A 24430-nucleotide genomic window follows, 5' to 3' on the forward strand; every position below is an offset into this window, starting at 1 on the left:
TTCGGGAAGCCAAGATGGCGACACCTATGCATAGGCTTATCGCTCGCAGACAAGCGTGAGTATACGGGTTTCCTTTAATTTTCGCCGTTCAATGAGAGCAAGAGACCGTTGTTGTGGCTTTCTGAAGTCTGAATTGTTTGGAGGATGAGTGCATAATGGCCTTTATCTGGGGGGGGTGAGGTTGGTAAAGTAGTTTCCATCTTCAACCCAGGCCCCAACCTCTCACCAAATATCTGGTGGCGGTCGAGTTTACACAACCACGTAAAGACCATGCTGTGCACTTGAATCATTGACATGGAGGAACTTGTAGTCGCGAAGTTTATCCCTACAATTAACACAGGAAATACTTAGCAGTCCAAGCAACATCTGTGAAGGGGATCAGAGCTGACGTTTCAGCTTGATGACGGATCATCAGAATTGATACTGAAACGTTTGCTCTGTTTTCCAGCACCTGTTGAATTTCTACCTTTCGCTTATAAACATTTTATTTTGAGTTTCAAAATAACCACCTTTTTATCATAATTCCTTTTAAAACAAATAAAACCTTCTGGTAATGGGTGTAATTTGTACAAAGCATGTATCCTTCACATTGTAAGATAATGCTTTGACTATTCTGGGTTTTTTACCGGCGTGGTGATTGAGGGATAAATACTTGTCGATCTAATGTAATGCCGCAACTTTTTTAACATCCACATAATACCTCGCTTCTGGCATTACTAACAAGATCATTGCTTATGTATACTCCTAATTTGCCTTCTGAAGGTGATGATGTGTCGTCGTCCTAATACCTTACAATCATTCTGGAATAGATAATAGTTTTGCTGTGTAAAAGCTTGAGGATTTTGGTACAGATGACGAAGGACCTGTTATAAAATCAGGATGAATTGTGACTTGGAGGGGAGCTTGTAAGAGATGGTGTTCTAGCTTTGTTCTCTGATGTAGTTGAGGGGGAAGATTTGGGAGGTGCTAATCAAGTAATTGCAGTTTATTTTATAGACTTTTTGCATTTAATCACTCATTCAAAAGATGGTATTTCCAACATTGCAGCACCCCATCAGTACTGGATTGGAATGTTCAGGTCTCTTTCATTCGTTTGTTATGTGCTGTGTCGTATTAAGTGATCATGGTCTTTCCATGACCATGATTGTTCTTGGCAATTTTTTCTACAGAAGTGGTTTGCCATTGCCGTCTTCTGGGCAGTACCTTGACAAGATGGATGACCCCAGCCAGTATCAATACTCTTCAGATCTGGCGTCAGTGGTCGCATAACCAGGACTTGTGATATGCACCAGTTGCTCATATGACCATCCACCACCTGCTCCCAAGGCTTCATGTGACTCTGATGGGGGGTTGGGGTGGGGAGGAGGCAATGCAGGTGCTACACCTTGCCCAAAGATGATCTGCAGACCAGTGAAGGGAAGGAGCACCTTACACCTCCTTTGGGAGAAACATTATCTCCACCCAGCCATCCCTCAGGTCTGTTAGGGAGCTTAAATCTTCAATTGTTTGGTTCGAATGTGAGAGTATTTTGAATGAATAATGGCCATGTGTCACAAACTATTCTAAATCAAGATTAGTGAATTTTACTGTAATAGTTGAAGATCTTTTGTTCCAGTTTAGTTTCAATTTGTTGTTGAGATTTCTTAGATGCTGGTTGCAGTCCTTACCTGATATTAGTCTAAGATTAAACCGAACATAAGATCATAAGATATAGGAGCAGTATTAGGCCATTTGGCCTTTGAGACTGTTCTGCAAAAAAAAACATTGATGCAGGATTCAAACTTGCACAGTGAAACCCTAATGCATTTCTAGGCCCCGACTACTGTGCTTACCATGACAAACAGTTCACAGACCTGATGTTGTAATTGACTCAGTGGTAGGCTTCAGCTTACAAGGCTGCATGTTTCTAAGGCTAACTGTTGACTCCTGCTTCCTGTCATCAGCTATGAAACTGTCTGTGTTACCGCTAGTCTTAATTCTAATATGGTTTTAGCAAATTGAAATGTTCTACTATCCAAAAACTTGAGAAAATCATAGCATCTTTTGTGTCTTTTGTGTCTCTTTAAGTGCAAGTTGTTTCTCAAAAATGATCTTAAACTCCAAAATTTCTAGGTTGTCAAAAATACTAACTGAGTCTACCTATACACAAACAAAAGAAAATCTGCAGATGCTGGAAGTCCTTAGTCATATACAATATTATGCATTTTATTCTTTATTGTTACAAAGTTTGTTTGAAATACTTTTGTGTATTGGTGCCTCAGTTTGTATTCATATACAATGGCTAGTTATAAAAACATAAATTACCACAGTAGTTAATCATCTAGATTTTAAATAATTGTGAAAAATATTTAAATGTCTTCCATCTTAATATTGTTAAGCTATCTTACTAGACTGTTGTATAGTTAAGCATCATTCTTTCGGTATTAGACATCATTTAGGCATGTTGAAAGCTAAACCTATTGCCTCCTTCAATTTTACCTTTTTCATCACTGTTCGTGCATAATCTGCAGATCTTCAGAATTGTCCATGTTCAGCTTCATCATTGTGTTTGCCACTCTCATCCAAAATTTAGTAACTTTTGATTTGTTTGTGCTTCTTTTCATCTTTTATAAATTAGCATCATTGGTAAATTTAACTAAATATCTCCAATTTTCTGTCCTTCACATTAGCGAAATACGTTGAAATTAATAAGTCTCAACAAGGGCTCCTATTTTGATTTGCTCAGTACCTGCACCTAAGCATCTCACTTCTAACAAGTACCATTAGTTTTCCCACTCTCAGCTGAGGTATTTTCAATTCCAGTGTTTATCTGCAAGTTCACAGTTTGATTTTATGTGAAACTTGAAATACAATTTGGAAACTCATCATGGCATTTTCAAGCTCCACTAAGCATCTGTGTAGTTCACTTGGAGTTGTTATTCCTCAAATAAATTAAGGAGATTGGTCAAATAGGATCTGTCACCCATCACGTGTATGAGTATTGTATAGCCTCTTTTCATTTAAATTGCATTACTCTGCACAAACAGTACCGACATTCATGATTATTTGAAAGTGTTATTTCAGAAATGAGTTTGTACTTTGAATTGTATCGTCACACAAAAGTATTTCCAATGGTAAAATCAAATATAAATAATTGCAGACCCAGAAAACTTCTAATCTGCAGTGGGGAGGAATGTTTAATGTCAAAATATTCTTTTTGTATTTGTCATTTATTGAGTGCCTGAAAGATATTCTAGCTCCAGACTTTCCAGTTTAGAAGTTGACAGTTCCACTTGGAACTGTTAGCATTGCTTTTTGTAATTGCTATGAAGTTTGGAACTCCAGAATGAAGGCAGTAAACACAACCTTGCCTCAACTGATTGCTGAAACAACAACAGTAGGTTTTGTAGATGATCAATCAAGGAATGCAAATTTCTGTACCATTCCCAGCCCTTGGGTTGCCAGCTATACCAGCAAGCTTATTTCTGTAAATTGAAAGATGCACCTGCATTTAAAAAAGTAATTTTATAAATTTCTTAATTTTGATTTAATCAAATCTATTCACATATTTGTGTCATAGTGTCCTAATTTAACAAAAGTATAAAGACAGTTTTTAGTTTTTGATTTTCTTGAATGTCATAGATGTTCAGTTTCAGTGATGGTTTTATTACCCACTGATTCTATAGGTAGATCAATCGGCTGTAAAAAAAAAAGCAGCAGCAGCAACTGGAGCAATGGGATCTGTCAGTCGTTTGCTTTTACTGAAAGAGACTGCAATCTATTGGACTCATTGATCACCTAGCCAAATTTTATACCCAGAGATTCTTGGCAAGCAAACTGAGATTTAGTTGATTTTTTTTTTATTGGAGGGTTTGGCTGTTTTGAACTTCAAATTATTTTCACTACAGGTTTCCCCCGCCATCTGAAGGTAGAGTGTTCCTATGAACGGTTCGTAAGAGGAAATGTCATAAAGTGAAGAAGCAATTACCATTTATTTATATGGGAAAATTTTGTGAGCGTTCGCAGACCCAGAAATAACCTACCAAATCATGCCAAATAACACATAAAACCTAAAATAACAGTAACATATAGTAAAAGCAGGAACGATATGATAAATACACAGCCTATATAAAGTAGAAATACTTCTCTACAACGATTGCCTGCACAGATCTCCGTAACGAAAATCTCACGCAAGCGCTGTTGGCATAAAGGCGCTCTCCAGTAACCTTTAAACTATGAAACTGCCAAATCTACCAAATAACACGTAAAAATAGACAGCCTATATAAAGTAGAAATAATGTATGTACAGTGTAGTATCCCTTACGGGAATCGGGAAGACACCGAGCACACTGATGATGGTGTGTTAGACTGAGTCGTTGCAGGTTGGGTGGTACAGTGGCCCCCACCCTCCAGGCCGCCGACTGATACATTGCCGTGAAGCATGCAGGGGTAGCCGGGAGGCACACAGCACATCTTTAAGAGAAAAGCTGAAATAAACATGCTAATTAATTAGGTGCTGCCCGGCACATAAATGTCGGCGCAGATCAGAGGCGATTGCCGATTGCATCGGCACTGATCTGGGCCGACAATTATGTGCTAGGCGGCACCTAATTAATTAGGCAAATACAAGGAATTCTACAGATGCTTGAAATTCAAGCAACACACATCAAAGTTGCTGGTGAACGCAGCAGGCCAGGCAGCATCTCTAGGAAGAGGTACAGTCGACGTTTCAGGCCAAGACCTGACAAAGGGTCTCGGCCTAAAATGTCGACTGTACCTCTTCCTAGAGATGCTGCCTGGCCTGCTACGTTCACCAGCAACTTTGATGTGTGTTACCAAATTAATCAGCATGTTTATTTTGGCTTTTTACTTAAAAATGTGCTGTGTGCCTCCCGGCTACCGCTGCATTCTCCGCAAATCGGTACAGTATCTGTCCGGGGCCCAGGGGTTGGCGTGGTGGGACACAGGGGTGTCATTTCATCGTCGATCAGGGCAGGCAGCTCATCTTCTCCTATGACTGCTTGCCTTGATGTTGAAGGCCGAGGTTCGTCATCTGCTGTGGCTGATGTGGAAGGCTTGCTTGACTGCTGAGCCTCGAGCATTTTTCTATCATACAGTTCTTTGGAAGGACTCAAAACATCCTGCAAATATCCCCTAAACCTACATACCCTTTCAAAATTAAAATCGTACTTTATCATTGCAGCGAAAATCTCACGCAGTTGCTTCACGTTCAGTTCCTGGATGACTTCACTTTCGCTACTGCATTGGGTTTCGATTGTTATCCTTTCCTCTTCCAATTGCATCAGCTCTTCATCTATCAGTTCTTGGTCATGGGATGCCAAAACCTCTTCAACATCATCTTTGTCAGCTTCCACAAGCCAAACTCACTTTGTCCTTGCGTCGTTCACCACGATCGAAACGCTTAATTATGTCTAGTTTTACGCTAAGTGTAACACCCTTACGAGTTCTTTCAGGCTTTTCCAACACCTTAGAACTCATCTTGCAAACGGCTGCTCACAGGCTCATGTTTAAGCAATGCTGTTCCGGATGCGGGGGAGAGTGGCTGCTCGGGGTGCGCGCTGCCTTTTATCGCGCGATGATTTTTTTATCGCGCGCTGCCTTTCTTTATAACAGTGAAAACACCTTCTGAAGGCGAAAACAGGGTACTAATGTAGGTCTTTCATAACAGTGAGGTTTCGTAAAGCGAACGTTCGAAAAGAGGGGGACACCTGTATCCTGTATGTATTCTGGTGTGGGCACGTGGCCAAGTGGTTAAAGCATTAGACTAGCAACCTTAAGGTTGTGAGTTCGAGCCCCAGCCGAGGCAATGTGTTGTGTCCTTGAGCAAGGCACTTAATCACACATTGCTCTGCGACGACACCGGTGCCAGGCTGTATGGGTCCTAATGCCCTTCCCTTGGACAACATTGGTGTCATGGAGAGGGGAGACTTGCAGCATGAGCAACTGCCAGTCTTCCATACGACCTTGCCCAGGCCTGCGCCCTGGAGAGTGAAGACTTTACAGGCACAGATCCATGGTCTCGTAAGACTAACGGATGCTTTTGTTTGTATGTATTCTTTTTATTTTGTATTTGGAAATATACCCAGATTGACATAGATTTAACATAAGCAAATCTATGAGAAAGCTGCTTTATTTATACTCGTTGATGTTGAAGGCTATAGTTATTTATTACTTCTGCCAGCAGAAACTTAGTACAGTCATAATTAACACGATTCAAAGTATTTCAGTATCAGCTTTGGTAATCTTGCTGAGAATGTAATCATGCAGGAAAATAAAGCAGGAGTTAAGTAATCAGACCTTTGTGTCTGCTCTGCCTTTCAATGAGATCAAGTTTGATGGCTCAGTACCACTTTACAGAATTAAACTGATATCTTTTGATTCTTTTACTGTCAAAAACTATATCAAACTTCTTCTTAATATACTCTAACACTGTGCCTCCATATCCTCATTGCTTAGAGAGTTCTAAAAACTGATCCAACTCTGGGTGAAGATGTACTATCTCATCTTATCCTGAATGGCTGCCTCATTTTTTTGAAAATGCAAGGCATGACACTAAATGCTATAGTCAGGGAAGACATCATTCCTTTGTCTATCCAGTCAAGCCTCAAGAATTTTGTACATTGGAATGAGATAACCCTTACATATACATACACACCCAGTCTGCTTGATGGCTTTTTCTTTGAAAACCTGCTGTTGCAGTAATCAGTCTGTAGATCATTGCTGCATTTCATAATGCAAGTACAGTGGATTCCCATTAATGTGGCCATCGGTTAGTCAAAGCAGCCGCTTAATTGGGACAGGACACTGTTGTCAGCAGTTTCTAACTAGCATCAGTCGCATGCATTTATGGAGCTGGTAGACACTACACCTTAGAGCAAGCAATTTTCGAATGGTGACACTTGTGTGTGTTTGTTTTCAAAAAGCAGTGATTTTTGTCACTTGACAGTTGGTGAGAAATGAGCATTAAGAAAATTCAGAATTGTTTTGCTCATTACGGTTTCAGTTGTTCAGGCTTGGTGATGCCAGAAAGAGTTGGGAGTGAAAATGAAACTACTTCACTACTTCGACAAGTTATGAACTACGAAGAATTTGAAGGTGTGGACAATCATCTCGCATGTTACATTGAAAATGAAGATTTGGAAGATACAATCATCAAAGGCAGTCCATTATGTGCACTAGGTCCTGCACTGATGTTGTTCATTTACATTCAATCAACAGAACATGGCAGCATACACTAGATTAATTCCTCCATTGATAACTATTAGAGATAAATCACTTTTATAGCATGGTAGTAATTTTCATCATGTTCTTTATGTATTTCATTTAAATACATAATTTGTTACTCAGATAAATGGTAGTGCATCTTTTTTTTTAATAATGTTTTAACTATTTCCATGAAACTTCACTTAATTGGGCCATAATGTTCTGATGTTTCCCAATTAACCGGAATCTACTGTATATTCTTCTCTGAGAATATCAAATCGGCACACAATATTCCAAGGAAGGTCTCACCAGTGCCCAATATAATTCTCTATTCCTGTACTCGCTGACTGATATACCCCTAGCCATCTAAACTGTATCTGTAAACTATACCTGTGATGATTTTGGAATCTATATACACAGGATTTTGGTTTATTGGAACACATTAGGAACAGTACATTTTGGCCCAAGTAAGCGACTGTCCCAATTAGCTGAAGTTTAATGGAAGTAGTTTTAAAAAGACAAACTACCACTTAATTGAGTAACAGATTATGTACTTAAATGAAATACATAATAGGTTGGAACATTACCAATATTACTACAGTACTAAAACTGCGTATTAGTACCTCATAGTTATCAACGGAGGAACTGATTAGTGTTCACTGCCATGTTCTTTTGACTGTAAATAAACAAAATCCGAGCAGACACCGAGATAATGCACTGCCTTCATTGCCTTCCTGCATGAAGTAGTGTCAAAAATTACTGCTTTTTATTTGGCATTGGTCAATCCAAATCAATAATATAACACAAACATATGCAACTGACGCTATTTTTAAAATTGTTTGTCCTAATCATGGTGTATTGACTAACAGCTACACAGGTGCATGCAACTAACGCTAGTTAGAAACTATTGCATCCACCAAATCCTAATTTTCATTGTAACGTCCAAGAAGTTAGATGGCACCTTCAAATTCTTCATAGTTCCTAAATTGCTGAAGTTGTGGAATCATTTCACTTTCACTCCAGACCATTTTGGCACCTCTAAACCTGAATGCTAGAATCTCCAATGAGCAAAGCAGTTCTGAATTATCTACTGCTTATTTCTCAGCAACTATCAGTGACAAGTACCACTGCTTTTTGAACACAAACATACACAAGTCTCACTATTTAAAAACTGTTCACTCTAAGCATGATGTAGTGTCTAACAGCCACACAAGTGCACACAACTGATGCTAGTTAGAAACTGTTCGGCAGCAGTCTCCACCCCAACTAGGTAGCATTGTGTCCCAAATAAATGAAGGAAATCCCAGCTATTTTATCAACTTGTTTTTGTTCTTTCAGAATACTCCCAAATAAGCAGCTGCTGATAACTGATGGCCCAATTAACCAGAATCCACTATTTTTAGATTGCAGACCACACTTCACAAAAATGTTGAATAAATATCCAAAACAGGTTTGTTTAATTTCCTCAATTGTGTATTGAAAAACTTAGCTTGATTAAAAGGTTTTTTTTTGTTTTGTTCATTTTAGGGAAGCTAATAAGCAACATGTTCGATGTCAAAAATGTTTAGAATATGGTCACTGGACCTATGAGTGTACTGGAAAACGGAAGTATCTACATAGACCATCACGAACCGTGCAGTTGAAAAAGAGTTTAAAAGAAAAACAGAATAAATTAGCATTACCAGCAAGGTAGGTTCATTTATGTTTGTTATCCTATTTCTGCAACAGTTCACTGGATTAATATGCTGCAGTGCATGGGTTTCCTCGTGTATGATTGAATTCTTGAGGTAAGAGGAGGGAAACCACAATTGACTTCCGCAGTCTCAGCTAGAACAAGGGAACTAAGATTTTTGATCGTTAATCACTACTGCTGCCAGAAGCATGGCCCGCTTTGTGTAAGAACTTGAGGTTCTACATATTTGCTTGCATGTAAAACATGCTGAACGAGTGTTACTGGTTTCTTAAGGTTGTTCTAGCCAGGGGATGGTAGTGGGTTTAAGCTCCCACTACCTATTAAATTGTCGGCCAGTGGTGTAGTGGCATCAGCACTGAACTTTGAAGTGAATGGTCTCAGGTTCGAATCCAGCTGGCTCCTTGCACGCTTTCCATCTGTGCTGGGCTGAGCATCAAGCTAGCACCTGAGACTCGTAAAGAAAAAGCAGACAAATGCTAAAGAAATGACAAGTTTGCCACACGAGGCGGGGAGAGGAGCAACAACCTATTCAATGCTCCCAATGGCGTGTGTCTCAAGTAGCCTCTGGCAACCAAGTCCAGTTCCAGGCCTTCACGTGTGGCTCAGCTACTCAGCCCAGCAGAACCATTTCTACTGACAGAAGAAAGGCAAAGGCGGCTTACTAGCGCCTTACAGTTTGGGGCAGATGGAGCTCGTCAGCCATGATTGACAGCTCACCGAGGGAAAGGTAAACTCTGATCTTAAACCTCCACTGCCTTGCAGAAGGCTTCGTGGGGAAGGTGTAAGGAGGAAACGCCAAGGAAAAAATCCAGAGCTGGAGTCCCTGAGACAGTCCTACATAGAGTTCAACGCTGACTGGCAACCCCTACAAGGCTGTTGCTGCCAAACTATATTGGACTCTGCCATTCCTTGGGATTCATCCTCTGTGTGGAGAGGGGGAACCTTCTATTACATGGGCAACAGCTTGATCTCCACACAGATATCAGACTTGCGCTTCACGTAGACAACTGGGACACAACATCCATGGTTGACCCTGATCAGTAGAGGGCTTCAAGAAGTGTTACAGCTTCTGAGAGAAGGTCATTAAGAGTTACTTTTAAACAGAGAGAAGTGGGGGGTAAGAGGAAAATAAACTTTTGTCCTGGCTGCCGTCACCTCATCTTTATACTCCCCTGGCATCATTATTTGAGTATGTAAGATAATTACTCCATGTTAACTCCAGTTTTATTGAAGTACATGGGTAAGAACGTGGCATATGTGATATTATTTGGGGAAGAATCACAAAAGCAAAGTATTTTTATGATATTTGTTAATATTGATGTTCGAAGGAACCTTTGAGTCCTTGTACAGAAGCCACTGAAAGCTAATGTGCAGTCAGCAAGCAATTAGGAAGGCAAATGTTAATGTTGACTTTTATTACAAGATGATTTAAATACAGCAGTAAAGGTGACTTACTGGATTTATTTAGGACTTTAGTGAGCACACCTGAAATACTGTGTGTACTTTTGATGTCCTTTCATATAAAATAATAGGAGAGATTGCAATGAATATTCACCAGACTGTTCAATGTAAATTTATTATCAAAATACATGTATTTCACCATATACAACCCTGAGATCATTTTCTTGGGGGCATAGCAAATCCGAGGACCATAATAGAGTCAATAAAAGACCGTACTCACAAGGCTGACAAACAACCAACATGCAAAAGACAACAAACTGTGCAAATATAGAAGAGGAAAAAAATAATAATCAGCAATAAATATGAAGAACATAACGTGAAGAGTCCTTGAAAGTGAGTCCATAGGTCATTGGAACAGTTCAGTTCATAGGCAAATGAAGTTTAATGTAGTTAACCTCACCTGTTCAAAAGCCTGGTGGTTAAGGGGTAATAATTTTCCCAGAACCTGGTAGTGTTGAGTCCCGAAGCTCCTGTACCTGCTTCCTGATGGCAGCAGTGAGAAGAGAGCATGACCTGGATGGTGGGGTCCCTGATGGTGGATGTTGCTTTCCTACAACAGCACTCCTTATAGATGTGCTCAATGAAGGGGAGGGATTTACCTGTGATGGACTGGGCAGTATCCACTACTTTTTGTAGGATTTTCCATTAAAGGGGATCGGTGTTTCTATACCAGGCTGTGATGCAATGTCAGTATACTCTCCACCACATATCAATAGAAATTTGTCAAAGTATTAGAGGTCATGCCAAATTTTTGCAAACTCCTAAGGAAGGAGAGGTGCTGCTGTGCTTTCTTTGTAATTGCACTTGCATGGTGGGCGCAGGGCAGGTCCTCTGAAATTATAACACTGAGGATTTTAAAATTGCTGACCTCCTGTTCCAGGAACAGGAGGCTTACCATAAGAGATGAGATTGAATAGACAAGATCCAAATTTCTTGCGACCTTTGTCTAACACATTTTAATTCCACATCCCATTCCCATTCTGATATGTGTATCCACGGCCTCCTCTATTGTCAAGATGAAGCCACACTCAGGTTGGAGGAACAACACCTCATATTCCGTCTGGGTAGCCTCCAACCTGATGGCATGAACATTGACTTCTCTAACTTCCGCTAATGCCCCACCTTCCCCTCGTACCCCATCCGTTATTTATTTATATACACACATTCTTTCTTTCTCTCTCTCTCCTTTTTCTCCCTCTGACTATACCCCTTGCCCATCCTCTGGGTTTTTCCCCCCCTTCCCCTTTTCCTTCTCTCTGGGCCACCTGTCCCATGATCCTCTCATATCCCTTTTGCCAATCACCTGTCCAGCTCTTGGCTCCATCCCTCCCCCTCCTGTCTTCTCCTATCATTTCGATCTCCCCCACCCCCTCCCACTTTCAAATCTCTTACTAGCTCTTCCTTCAGTTAGTCCTGACGAAGGGTCTCGGCCTGAAACGTCGACTGTACCTCTTCCTAGAGATGCTGCCTGGCCTGCTGCGTTCACCAGCAAATTTGATGTGTGTTGCTTGAATTTCCAGCATCTGCAGAATTCCTCGTGTTTACGTAAGAGAAAGAATTTCTTCACTTGGATGGTGACAAATTGTTTACCCCAGAGGCTTTAGGCATGTTCATTACATTCATTAAAAAGTAAGATTAGTATATTTTGTACATATTAAGAGATTATTTTGTACATATTAAGAGATATGTCTAACTGTTCCTGAACCTGCTGCCCATGGTAATAGGAAGAAGAGAGCATGGCCTGGATGGTCGGAGACTTTCATCGTGGATGCTGCTTTCATGTGGCAGTGTTCTGTGTAAATGTACTCAATAGTAGGGAGAGCTTTCCATGTGATGGACTGGGCTGTTTCCAACACTTTCAGTAGCCTTTTCAATTCCTGAGTATTGGTGTTTCTATACCAGCCTGTGATATAGCCAGTTAGGAGACGCTCTGCAGTGCATCAGTAGAGGTTTGTCAAAGTTTTTACTGACATGCCAAATCTACACATTCTTAGAAAGCAGAGGCACTATCGTGCCTTCTTTGTGATTAGACTTGTGTGCTGGTCCAAGGGTAAATCCGCTGATATGTTGACAAAGTAATTTAAAGCTACTGACCCTCCCCATCTCCATTCTTTTAATAAGGACTGGCTGATGGATTTTTGCAATGGTCAGCAGATCATCTGCTGTGGCAATGATGAATAATGAAGCAACTCCAAAGTACCCGGTGGTGTACTCCTTATTTTTCTTCTCTCTCTCCCACTGCATCCCATTTGCACTTGCCCTGTTCTAGTTTTAGCCTCTGGAACATCCCTGCTGTCATTTGTCTGTGATGTCAATCTGTGGAATTTCCTTCTTTAACCTACAACTGCATTTGTTAAGAAAATGCTTAAAATCCACCTCTTCAACTATCTGGTATAATATCTCTGAATTTTGTTTTTTTGTGGGATGCTTTCTATCTTAAAGGTATTGTACAAGTACAATTCTTTTTCTAAGCTGATCGAAAGCTGATTTAGATCTAAATTTGTCTGATTGTTTTTGATTTTTGAACTCCAGCCATGTGCAGCAAGTGATCGAGTATAATTAGATCAATTAGATGTTTTTTTTTCCAGAAAGCATGAAGTTCGACCTGTGAGTTAACTGCCTGGTGGAAAAGCTAGACAATGTAGTTTAGAATATAAATCGTAGAACTGTATGGCACAGGACAGGCCCTTCATCCCAGGATGTTGTGCCAATTTTTAACTTTAGTTACAGTGGCATGCAAAAGTTTGGGCACCCCTGGTCAAAATTTCTGTTACTGCGAATAGCTAAGTGAGTAAAAGATGAACTGATTTCCAAAAGGCATGAAATTGAAGATGACACATTTCTTTAATACCTTAATCAAGAAAACTTTTTTATTTCCATCTTTTACAGTTTCAAAATAACAAAAAAGGTAAAGGGCCAGAAGCAAAAGTTTGGACACCCTGCATGGAAGTACTTAGTAACACTCCCTTTGGCAAGTATCACAGCTTGTAAACGCTTTTTGTAGCCAGCTAAGAGTCTTTCGATTCTTGTTGGGGGATTTTCGCCCATTCTTCCTTGCTAAAGGCTTCTAGTTCTGTGAGATCCTTGGGCCATATTGCATGCACTGCTCTTTTGAGGTCTATCCACAGATTCTCGATGATGTTTAGGTCGGGGGACTGTGAGGGCCATGGCAAAACCTTCAACTTGCACCTCTTGAGCTAGTCCATCGTGGATTTTGAGGTGTGCTTAGGATCATTATCCTATTGTAGGAGCTATCCTCTTTTCATCTTTGGCTTTTTTAGAGATGGTGTGATGTTTGCTTCCAGAATTTGTTGGTATTTAATTGAGTTCATTCTTCCCTCTACCAGTAAATGTTCCCCGTGCCACTGGCTACAACACAAGCCCAAAGCATGGTCGATCCACCCCCGTGCATAACAGCTGGAGAGGTGCTCTTTTCATGAAATTCTGCACCCTTTTTTCTCCAAACATACCTTTGCTCATTGCGGCCAAAAACTTCATCAGTCCACAGGACTCGTTTCCAAAATGCATCAGACTTGTTTAGATGTTCCTTTGAACTATTTGAATAGAACTTTTTGGCCGCAATGAGCAAAGGTATGTTTGGAGAAAAAAGGGTGCAGAATTTCATGAAAAGAACACCTCTCCAACTGTTAAGCATGGGGGTGGATCAATCATGCTTTGGGCTTGTGTTGCAGCCAGTGGCACGGGGAACATTTACTGGTAGAGGGAAAAATTAATTCAATTAAATACCAGCAAATCTGGAAGCAAACATCACACCGTCTGTTTAAAAAAAAAAGCCGAAAATGAAAAGAGGATGGCTTCTACAACAGGATAATGATCCTAAACACACCTCAAAATCCACAATGGACTAGCTCAAGAGGCGCAAGCTGAAGGTTTTGCCATGACCCTCACAGTCCCTCGACCTAAACATCATCGAGAATCTGTGGCTAGACCGCAAAAGAGCAGTGCATGCAAGACGGCCCAAGAATCTCACAGAACTAGAAGCCTTTTGCAAAGAAGAATGGGCGAAAATCCCCAAACAAGAACTAAAAGATTCTTAGCTGGCTACAAAAAGCATTTAAAAGCTGTGATACTTGCCAAAAGGGTACTGCTTAAGTACTGCCATGCAGGGTGCCCAAACCTTTGCTTCGGGCCCTTTTCCTTTTTTGTTATTTTGAAACTGTAAAAGATGGAAATAAAAGTTTTATTAAAATGTTAAAGAAATGTGTCATCTTTAACTTTATGCCTTTTGGAAATCAGTTCATCTTTTACTCACTTAGCTAGTAACAGAAATTTTGACCGGGGTGCCCAAACTTTTGCCTGCCACTGTACATCCACAATATAGACATTATTAATGAACTGTGTCAATATCCTGGCCCAGCTTCATTTTGCTCTTCATCAGTAGTGAATCCAGGAAGGTATGTGCTCTTTGGACTCAGGAATTCTTAATCTGATCTGGTTTAATTTTAACAAACTCTCTGTGAAAGGCTATTTTAAATTTGCTTAAATCAGCATTCAAAAAGGCCACATCCTCAAATCCTCTTGTTTTACTCTGAGTAAATTGTACAAAAGTAACATTTATAAATATAGTTTGGGAGGAGGTTGAAGAAGAATTTGCCAAAAATTTGTCCAGTACCAATTGTTGTCTCAAGTTTAGGATAAACACTTAAAAAATTATTCTGCATCTTGAAGCATACAGGATATTAAGCTTATGTATGTCATTGGGTAAGATTTTAATGTTTAATATTGAAAATAAAATATTCAACCAAGAAGTTAATTGTTTTAAATTCCAACAGTGGACAAGGAAATGCAGAAAAGAAGATAAAGAAGAAAAGGTAATCTTAAAATAGCCATGATCTTATTATATAACTCTTCTTCATTCCTGCTGTACACTACACTACTTTTAAGATTTCAGTTCCATAGAGCATAGTGCCTGCCGGAATACCATCAGCCTGTTTCTTCCAACCTTCTTGGCATGATCCTCAATAATAATACTCCTTTCTTCTCAACCCCACCATTTCTCACTGATATCAACTCTTGTCCCACACTTCACTACAGTATGGTATTTTTTGTGATTCTTGAAATCAATTATCAATTTCTGGAACTGTTAGTTTGTGCAGCAAGTACAGTATATGGTGCACATGTTTAAAAGAAGGCAGTTTGGGTTTGAAATCTATGTAGAAAAAAACTAAATATTGGGAAATGTGGTCCTCTCGAAATTGCTTTGACTGTGTTCAAATATGTTTTTCTAGATTATTTTTCAGTGAATTGACTTGGTTTTTATTTGTAAGTTTGATTCTAGGGATTTTATCTGACTACTGGTTGGTGACATTGATCTGGATCATGATGTATAATTGCCACGGGATTTCATAGAATAGTTTAGTGGACTAAAGCTCTATCCCTCAGTTCCATATGTTGAAACATAAATATCTTAATTTTTAAAAAATATTATTGATCAAAACCACAATGAAATGTGTTCTTCATCTCTGAGTGTTATAAGTTGAACAGCAGAACTCTAGGCAAATTCTTTTTCTCAACAAAAAAAGACTTCAGATCTGAAGTAAAAATAAATTTCTGAAAATACACAGCACATAAGTATTGTAGTGACAAAAATCAGATTGTTTTATTTGGGCACTCAGTAAATGTGACTATCCATGCGGAATATTGCCTTTTTCTGATCAATAACATGACATCATGTTTTCTATCAATACTACTAACTTATTTGCTGTGTATTTACAGCAGCTTTCTGTTTCACTCATAGAAAAAGTAATACAATATATGAAATCTACTTCCACATAAGTTTAGATTAAATGTTAATAGAGCACTGGTTTCATAAACTTCACGATATTCCAAAGAGCTTCAAATCCAATCTACACATTACAAAGTGCTGCAAATGACTATTAGTTAAGCCTGTGATCCACATCTTTTTGCGGGGAAGGTCAGATTGGTTATCTGAATCATTTTGGAGGGTCAGTCAAAGATTTCTACCTTGTGTGAGTCTTCTCAGTGAAGCCCCAACCTGGTGCATGTTCAGCAGCTCCATTTAGTCCATGAAATGGAGAAAAGTTTTAGATAATTCTTGAACAAATGTAGGTAATTATATTTAATTACAGTATTTTTAATTTATTTTTCTTTTAGTCTGTCTAAATTTTAATGTAATTACTAGCATGATTGTTTTTTAAAATAGACTTTGAATACTTTTTCAATGTTTCTAAATATCAAAGATCCCAGAGCTAAAATTTAGTTAAAACATGGGGGCATAATGTAAACAGTGTCAAAGCATTTTTTGGGTGGCTCTGTCAAACCAAAATGTTGTGCAAGCTGGCCTTGAAAATTTGCTACACGTTAGTGTGGGCCAAGAGAATACAACATGGGTTAGATGATGAGCATGTGTAAAAATCTAGTGTTTTTTATTGGATGCAAAGATGCATGTTGGCACTGCTCCAGCAAATTCCTTGTCTTCCAAAAGCCATATTACTGTACATTAAACTGGCACCACATTTGAGGATTTAAAAAGATATAAAAGTTGTATAAGACCTATGTTGATCTTTAAAGTCAATGTGTAGCTCTATTTCAAAGGTATATTAGCAGCAGAGTACTGCTGAACTTTAAAGGAATGTGTGAAGTTACTTTGATCTAACCCAGACATCCCACCTCTCCCGGAAGTTCCGGGAGTCTCCCGCATATTAATAGTGGCTCCCTGATGCCCGCAAATTATATACAATATCACGGAAATCAATTTTTTTGAGAGCGAGCAAGAGCAAGCAAGAGAAAGCACGAGAGCGACCACGAGAGAGAGCACGCGAGAGCATGCGAGCGAGAAAGCGAGAGCACGCGAGAGCGCGAGCGACCAGAAGAGAGCGCGCGCCATGGTGGAGTGTTCCAAAAAAATTATAAAACGTACGTCACCCCAGACTACATTAAAGTGTACCCCTGCCTAATAGGGGTCAAAATAATGACACTGTTGCTCACTGCACTGTTTGCAACAGTGACTTTTCTATTGCCCATGGTGGGTTAAGACTGTAAAAGTCGTGTTGAGGTGAGTTTAACAGGTGTCATTCATTCATTAGCGTAGCTAACGTTATTTAAACTAGCTGGCTAGCTGCTAATGAGCTACTCTATTGTAGACATCCCACCTCTCCCACAAATTGATGGTGCTACCTCCCTGAAATGAGTTTCTGCAGGGTGGGATGTCTGCTAACCTATTCTGAAGGTGTAAAATAGTACCCTGCCACCATGCACTATACTAAAATTGAGAACAAAGAACTGCAATTAAAGTAAGTGCAGCAGATGGAATTCCTCTATGCCCATGTGATCCAGCACAAACATATCTGTAGCCAGTCATTGTCTTGAAGAACCTTTGATTCAGAATCATTAAATTGCAGGTAGAGCAGCAGGCATCACTGCACGTTGGATGCTTTGTACAAAAGGGCAGTCTTACACTTTATGGTGGGATTTTCTGCTTATATCAGTGTTCCTAATTGGGAGTATGACTACAGATAAGGCAAGTAACGGAATCCAGAATGCAGAATCCATCCATTACAATTACCCACTAGGTTTGAGGTTCTTCAGATATCTTCGGCTGAGAGTCAGGGCTTCATAATGGATGATCTCACAGAGTATGTCACTGGTTCCAGGAAAACATTCAAATTGGACCTCAATCACGTCATCTCTCAGCCTCCTTTGCTTCAAGAAAAACAGACCTAGCCTATCCAATCTTTCCTGATGCAACCTTCTTAGAATCTTTTCTGCATCATTTCCACCTTAGTCATGCCTTTCCTATAGTGTGGCAACCAGAATTGCACACAGTACTCCGAATACAGCCTAACCAATTTTTTCTTTGGTTTAATTTATTGGTGTAGATTAAAGCTTGGTTAACTGACAGAAAACTGTGGGAATAAATAGGAAAATTTTTGGTTCAAAGGTTGTGACCATTCAGATGCTGCAGGGCTTACTGCTGGTGTTTTAAATGTTTCTGAGTCCCAGTTTGATTTGTGATATTTTTGGGACTTATATGAAAATAAATTTGTAGACTCGGGTTGAAGTTTACAAGAATGAGGAATGATCTCATTGAATGTACTAAAACTCTTACAAGGTTGACCTTTAAGTCATAAGGATCGTGCTGCCCCCAATAGAAAGAGAAAATAAGAAAGAGACCATTATGGTTAGTAACGAAGTCATTTCACTCACAGAGTGGTGAATCTTTGAACTACTCAGCTTGAGAAATGCAGAGTGTCAGTTACTGAGTATATTCATGAAAGAGTTCAATAGATTTTTGTATAAAAAAATAAACAGAGGTAGCAAAATATTATTAAGGTAGAAGATCAATGATAAATTTTTTTCTGAATAGTGGAGCAGGAACAATGGCCTGAATGGCTTACTCCTCTTTATAATGAAGTAAATTTTTCATCTCAAGAATGGATATCTCATACTTTGATTTCATCCAATAGAGGAAGAATTCATAGTTACAGCCAATATGTTTTCAGCAAACTGGGTAAATTCAGAATAACTTGGCAAATACCATGCTTAGTTAAAACACAGGAAAACAGATATAAATGCGTGTCACTTTTAAGATGCATATTATACAGCAATTGGAGACTTCACATTTTTAAGCAGTGACTATATTTGATTATATTATGAGAATATATTATGCTTTGTGTATTTACTTTCATTTCAAGGTCTCAGAGCATTAGCAGCAGCAGTAACAGCACTTCTACTGATTCATCATCAGACAGTGAAACATCATCCAATTCGTCCACATCAGAAAGCAGCAGCAGTGATGATGACAGTTCATCAACTGACAGCTCCTCATCTTCCTCAACCTCCTCATCAAGTGAAACATCATCTTCAGATTCGGACTCTGATTCTAGTTCCAGTAGTAGTATTAGTAGCTCTGATGAAGAACCACCAAAAAAGAGGCAAAAATCATGACAGTACTCTTTGAGCAAGTTTCGTAAGCATCCTTGCAATTTGAAACAGTGTCTTTTTAACGTAACTTAAAAAATAAACTAGCTTCTTACAAAGAAACTGTTATAGACAAATTATGAATCAAACGTGAAGTGTTTGCCTAATGTTTGTGACCTTCAAATGTACCTGTCTACAATGAAGTTTTGGTCATTTTCTTTAAAGTGAATATTGTCCTTTTTTCCTGTAGTGCATAGTAATTTTCATAAATTAATGCATCAGCATGCAAATATTAAAGTAGTCAAGGTACTCTGATAATTGAAAACCTGAAAACGTTGCAGCAAATGTTGGGCTACCTGGCTCATAGTATGTCATTGTGAAGAAGCTATCGACTTGGTCTCATTTCTCAAATCTTTCAAATTTTCCATTTCTTCCTTCCACTCCTCAGATATTTATTTATTTCACCTTCTGTTTATTGAATTATGGACTGTTGCTTCACAATTTGTCAATGTATTCTGTATAGCAGCAAGACTTTTTTTTAAAGTCAACTTCCCCTTTTGGAGAATGACTTAAATGTGTGCTATTTGGTTACTTATTTGTCAAATACTGAAATATATCTTTAAATATTGTAATGCTAATGGATATGCTCTCAACCTTGTTTGTGAAGTTATTCCCAAAAAGCTATCAACAATAATTCACCTTTATAAGATGTACCATTGTTAAATGTTCTCTGTGCTATTTTTATAAATCTCAAATTAAATCTGTCCCCATTATTCTTACCCATATATGATTGTCTCCCTTTTTTTAAGCTTGATTTGTATGCATTGTTTTGGAGAAAGTGCATCTAGTTAAATTGAGACGAGGTTATTCAGTCAACAAATTACTGCAAATTTGAACTTAAAATGGTGCAGCTTTACTGTTTCTGTTTTATTAATTAGCCACTGAGGTAATAAAGGCAAAAAAAATTATGTACATGTCTTGAGTGAATTCAGCATGTATGGACATGTGTGAAGGAAAAAAAATCAAGAGACATTACATTCATAGAGATGCAATGCCCATCTGCATTTTGAATAGTTATTAATCAGCTATGACCAAATATATTTACTACCATTTCCATACTATGTCCCTGTAAGTCTTCAAGACAATTTTGTCATGCTTAATGGTTATATGCATAGCAGTTACTTTTGGAAAGAATATACAGTGGATTTCAGTTAATTGGGACATACCGGGACCAGTATATTTTGGCCAAATTAAGCGGCTACCCAAATTCACGGAGCATTCATGGAAATAGTTAACAGGGTATGAAAAAGACAAACTACCATTTAACTGAGTAACAAATTGTGTGTTTAAATGAAATACAGAACAAATTAGTGCACTATGAAGCTGTGTAATAGTACTAAAAAGCTGTAATAGTTCCTTATAGTTATCAATAGAGGAATTCATAATGTATGCTGCCATGTTCTTTTGACTGACTGTAAATGAACAAAATCAACACAGATGCCTAATACAGATAATGCACTGCCTCCATTACCTACCTGCATGAATTAGTGTCAAAAATCACTGCTTTTTAATTTGGCTTCGGTCAGCCCAAATGAATGATGTAACACAAGCAGGTACAACTAAAGCTATTTAAAAACTGTTCACTCTAAGCACAGTGTAGTGTCCAACAGCCACATAAGTGCACACGACTGAAGCTAACTAGAAATGTTGCATCCTCCAAATCTTCGTTTTCGTTGTAAGATGATTGTTGATACCTTCAATTTATTTGGAGTTCCTAACTTGCTGAAGTAGTGAAATTGTTTCATTTTCCTTCTGGCCATTTCTGGCATGTCCGAGCCTGAATGTTTAAAAGCATAGTGAGTAAAATGGTTCTTAATCGCCTTACTACTTATTTCTCACCAATTATAAGTGGCAAAAATCACTGCTTTTTGAACACAAGTGCACACAACTGCTGCTATGCAAAACTTTGCTCTCACGCAGTGTAGTGTCTAGTGGCCACACAAATGCATGCGATTGATGCTAGTTGGAAACCATTTGGCACCAGTTTCCGCTTCAATTAAGCGGCATAGTGTCCTAAATAAACAAAGGGAATCCCAGCTATTCTCTCGATTAGTTTTTGTTCTGTAAGAGTTTTTGTTCTTCAAATAAGTGGCAGCCTGATTAACCAGAATCCATTGTATCTCAATTTTTTAAGTGTTTGATCCTACTTTTAGACAAATTAATCCAGATAATTTGATTTTCCTGTCTACCCAGAATTAAGCCTACCATGTGAAATTCCATTGAAGTTCCAAATATTTCATTAGTGAATTATATATTATACTATGCCAGCATTTTCTTCTCATCCTGTTTCATTTATCGTCCTTCCCTTTGCATTCTTCCTTTGGAGGACATACAGAATAATGTTTAACCTTTATCATCTTTCAATGCAATAGTTAACATGGTGTTAACCTAAAAGCGTAAGATTAAAATAATGAAAGTAATTCATTTAAAATGCAAATACCTGGAAACTTTTAATAAAACCTTGTTAAATGTTATAATTTAAAATATGGTATCAGATTGGAGAGATATTACAATTGAACAAGAAAGTCTCTTGTTCTGTGATTGTCTTTCTTATCCCCTGGTTTGTAGGTTTACTCTCTCTACCTACATTAAATGCCTTATTCTTCTCCCTTTACATGATTTGATGCTTTTGCCAAGATAGGTGGTGCTTAATCTGTTGCCATTATACTAGTGCTGCATGAAACCAACTTGACTCATGATGGCTAAAGACTGCTTTTACTCGCTATTGACAAGTTGCTTGACATTAACGATTCCTCATAAAGTTGGCTGGAGAGCATTACGAGATAATGGAATGGAAGAAATAATTAAAAATTTGTAGATTTAGAAAATAATGAAGGAGTGGTGACAAATAATTCAGTTGTAATCGCATTCTGTTGCATCACTTGTGTGATTGCCAAATGCTATGTCCAATTTTCAGAAGCTTAATTCTGTCATTTGTATTTCTTAAAATGGAATTATTTTGGTGTGCAATCATTTTTGTCTTATCACATGCGTTCAGACATCTGTAAGTTGTTTACTGCATTGAGCAAACATTTTCTTTTGCCTTTAAGTTGCTCATACAATATATCAAAGTTCCATAACTTTGTTGGAAATCACAAATGGAATTTAACTTTTTATACATCCATTGAAGCTGTGCTTCAGTTATTCTTATTCCAAGTGAAAAACCCAAAAAATTCAACTTATTAGTAGGTTATACTTGCAGCTCTCTATTTTAGAATTTGCATCCACACTGCATAAGTAAATGACTTGCCATCTCTTTAATTGTAGCTTTCAAGTCATGTACCTTTTCTGCTGTCAAATTCCATTGTCTTTCATCTGTCATCATTCCTTCAATATTTTCTAAATCTACACAAGTTTCTTTCCCCTACATGTTCTCCAACCAACTTTATAGTCTCCTCTAACGAACCACCAACTTAAAAGGAAAATCAAGATATTTGCTAATTGGACTACTTGTGTGTATTCTTGGATGTGGAAAATTGACACATTTTCAATCTTTGCAAGATAGCTAATTTTAGAACAGCAACTGTTGCATATAAGTTCTGTTGCCAAATTGTACTCATTGCCCAATACTTTCAACGAGGAATGCTTCCATTTTATTTGTCCTTTTCTAATATTTTATACAAGAATGTGTATTAGCAATGCTATGAATAAACTTTAATGAAACACAAGTATTTAAACTGCACATATGCACATATATATTTCATAGAAAATGCATAATACAAGAGGCTGCCACTTAGCTGTTATCTGTGTATTTTTGTTCTTCTTAACTTCAGTATTATTTAAAAGTTCTCCAGAGACATTGTGGCTGAGCTACAGTTCCTTTTCCACAAGCAGATTTCTGGAAACCTGCCAAATCTGGCCCTGTATGGGTCAAAAATGTTGGTTTTTACAAGAATCAGAATCTGCTCTTGTGCAACATCTGCCTAGAGTGCTGGATAATAATCTTCCAACATTAATCTTCCCGTTTAACAGATGTAACTATCTGAAGTTTACTTTGCTTGTTTTAGTTTCACACTAGTACAGTTAATTGACGCATGTATTAAAGCACATATTAGCATGGTTCAACTTTAATTTTAGGTGTTTTGATTTGTTTTTCTGTGGAGGGTTAGTTTTTAGTAAATGTACTTCACATACTTTAAACTTTTAGAAAAGAGCATTGTTTGTATGTTTCAGATTTTTAATAAATGTATTAACTTTAAAAAATGTTGCCAGTATTTTAATATGTGAGTTAAATATTTCAAGACGATTGTTATTTCAATGTATATAAATTAAAACTTACGTCCTTTTCTGGTTGTAAATAAAGACTGCAAATGTGAGTATTAGCAGCATTACTTTTTAAAGCAATATCGAATTATAAAATCTATATATGACTTTGTTTGATGTCAACTTCTCAAAAAAAGCTGTAGTTCATGCGCTCCAAATACCCTATTTTGCAATAAATATAGTTATTTGAGGTGAAGATAATTAGTTGTTCTCCAGAGCTTGAACTGCTTTTAGTGTGCTTTTTAGTTGAGATTGCTTTCAATTGGAATTTAAGCTAATAAGTCATTTTATTTGGTACACTGAGTACAGAAAACTGAATCTTGGTAAATTATACAAGGCAGAAATTTGGCAAGCTAGCTCATAATATAAATGAAGATGCCAAAAGCTTTTTTCAGACAAATAAAGAGTAAAAGAGGCAAGAGTAGACATCACGCTGCTGGTATTTAACTCTGGAAGGGTAGTAATTGGGGGAGAAAAAGAAATGACTAATAAACTGACTAAGCATTTACTCACTCTTGCTTCAGTTAGTCCTGACGAAGGGTCTCAGCCTGAAACGTCAACTGCACCTCTTCCTAGAGATGCTGCCTGGCCTGCTGCGTTCGCCAGCAACTTTGTTTGTGTTGCTTGAATTTCCAGCATCTGCAGAATTCCTGTTGTAAGCATTTGGCAACAGATTTCACTGTAGAAAGCATTAATTTTTTTTAGTACTGTAATCAATCGGGTTTAATATCACTGGTATATGTTGTGAAATTTGTTAACAGCAGGAATACAGTGTAATACGTGATAATATAGAAAAAATAAATGAGTAAATCAATTACAGTAAGTATATGTATATTAAATAGATTAAAA

At 38.1% G+C, this 24430-nt stretch overlaps 1 protein-coding gene and 1 long non-coding RNA gene across 3 annotated transcripts in view; one reads left to right on the top strand and one right to left on the bottom strand.

Moving 5' to 3' along the window:
* On the top strand, nt 1-23622 carry zcchc10 (zinc finger, CCHC domain containing 10). 2 transcript variants are annotated; one of them, XM_063053195.1, is made up of 4 exons: nt 1-55; nt 8731-8892; nt 15151-15189; nt 19033-23622. In XM_063053195.1, exons 1-4 carry the CDS (start codon nt 15-17, stop codon nt 19283-19285), a joined length of 495 nt encoding a protein of 164 aa, XP_062909265.1. In that variant the 5' UTR covers nt 1-14; the 3' UTR covers nt 19286-23622. The 2 variants fall into 2 exon arrangements, with proteins under 2 accessions (XP_062909265.1, XP_062909266.1); XM_063053196.1 differs by lacking the exon at nt 15151-15189.
* LOC134349208 (uncharacterized) overlaps nt 23107-24430 on the bottom strand; it is a 12156-nt gene continuing 10832 nt past the window's right edge. Inside the window, exons 2-3 of the long non-coding RNA XR_010018611.1 lie at nt 24095-24260; nt 23107-23179 (exon numbers count right to left, since the gene is read on the bottom strand). This is a non-coding gene — a long non-coding RNA (uncharacterized LOC134349208). The remainder of the gene's footprint in view (nt 23180-24094; nt 24261-24430) is intronic.

This window comes from Mobula hypostoma, chromosome 7 (assembly GCF_963921235.1).
Source record: "Mobula hypostoma chromosome 7, sMobHyp1.1, whole genome shotgun sequence".
In the NCBI taxonomy this organism is placed as follows: Eukaryota; Metazoa; Chordata; class Chondrichthyes; order Myliobatiformes; family Myliobatidae; genus Mobula; species Mobula hypostoma.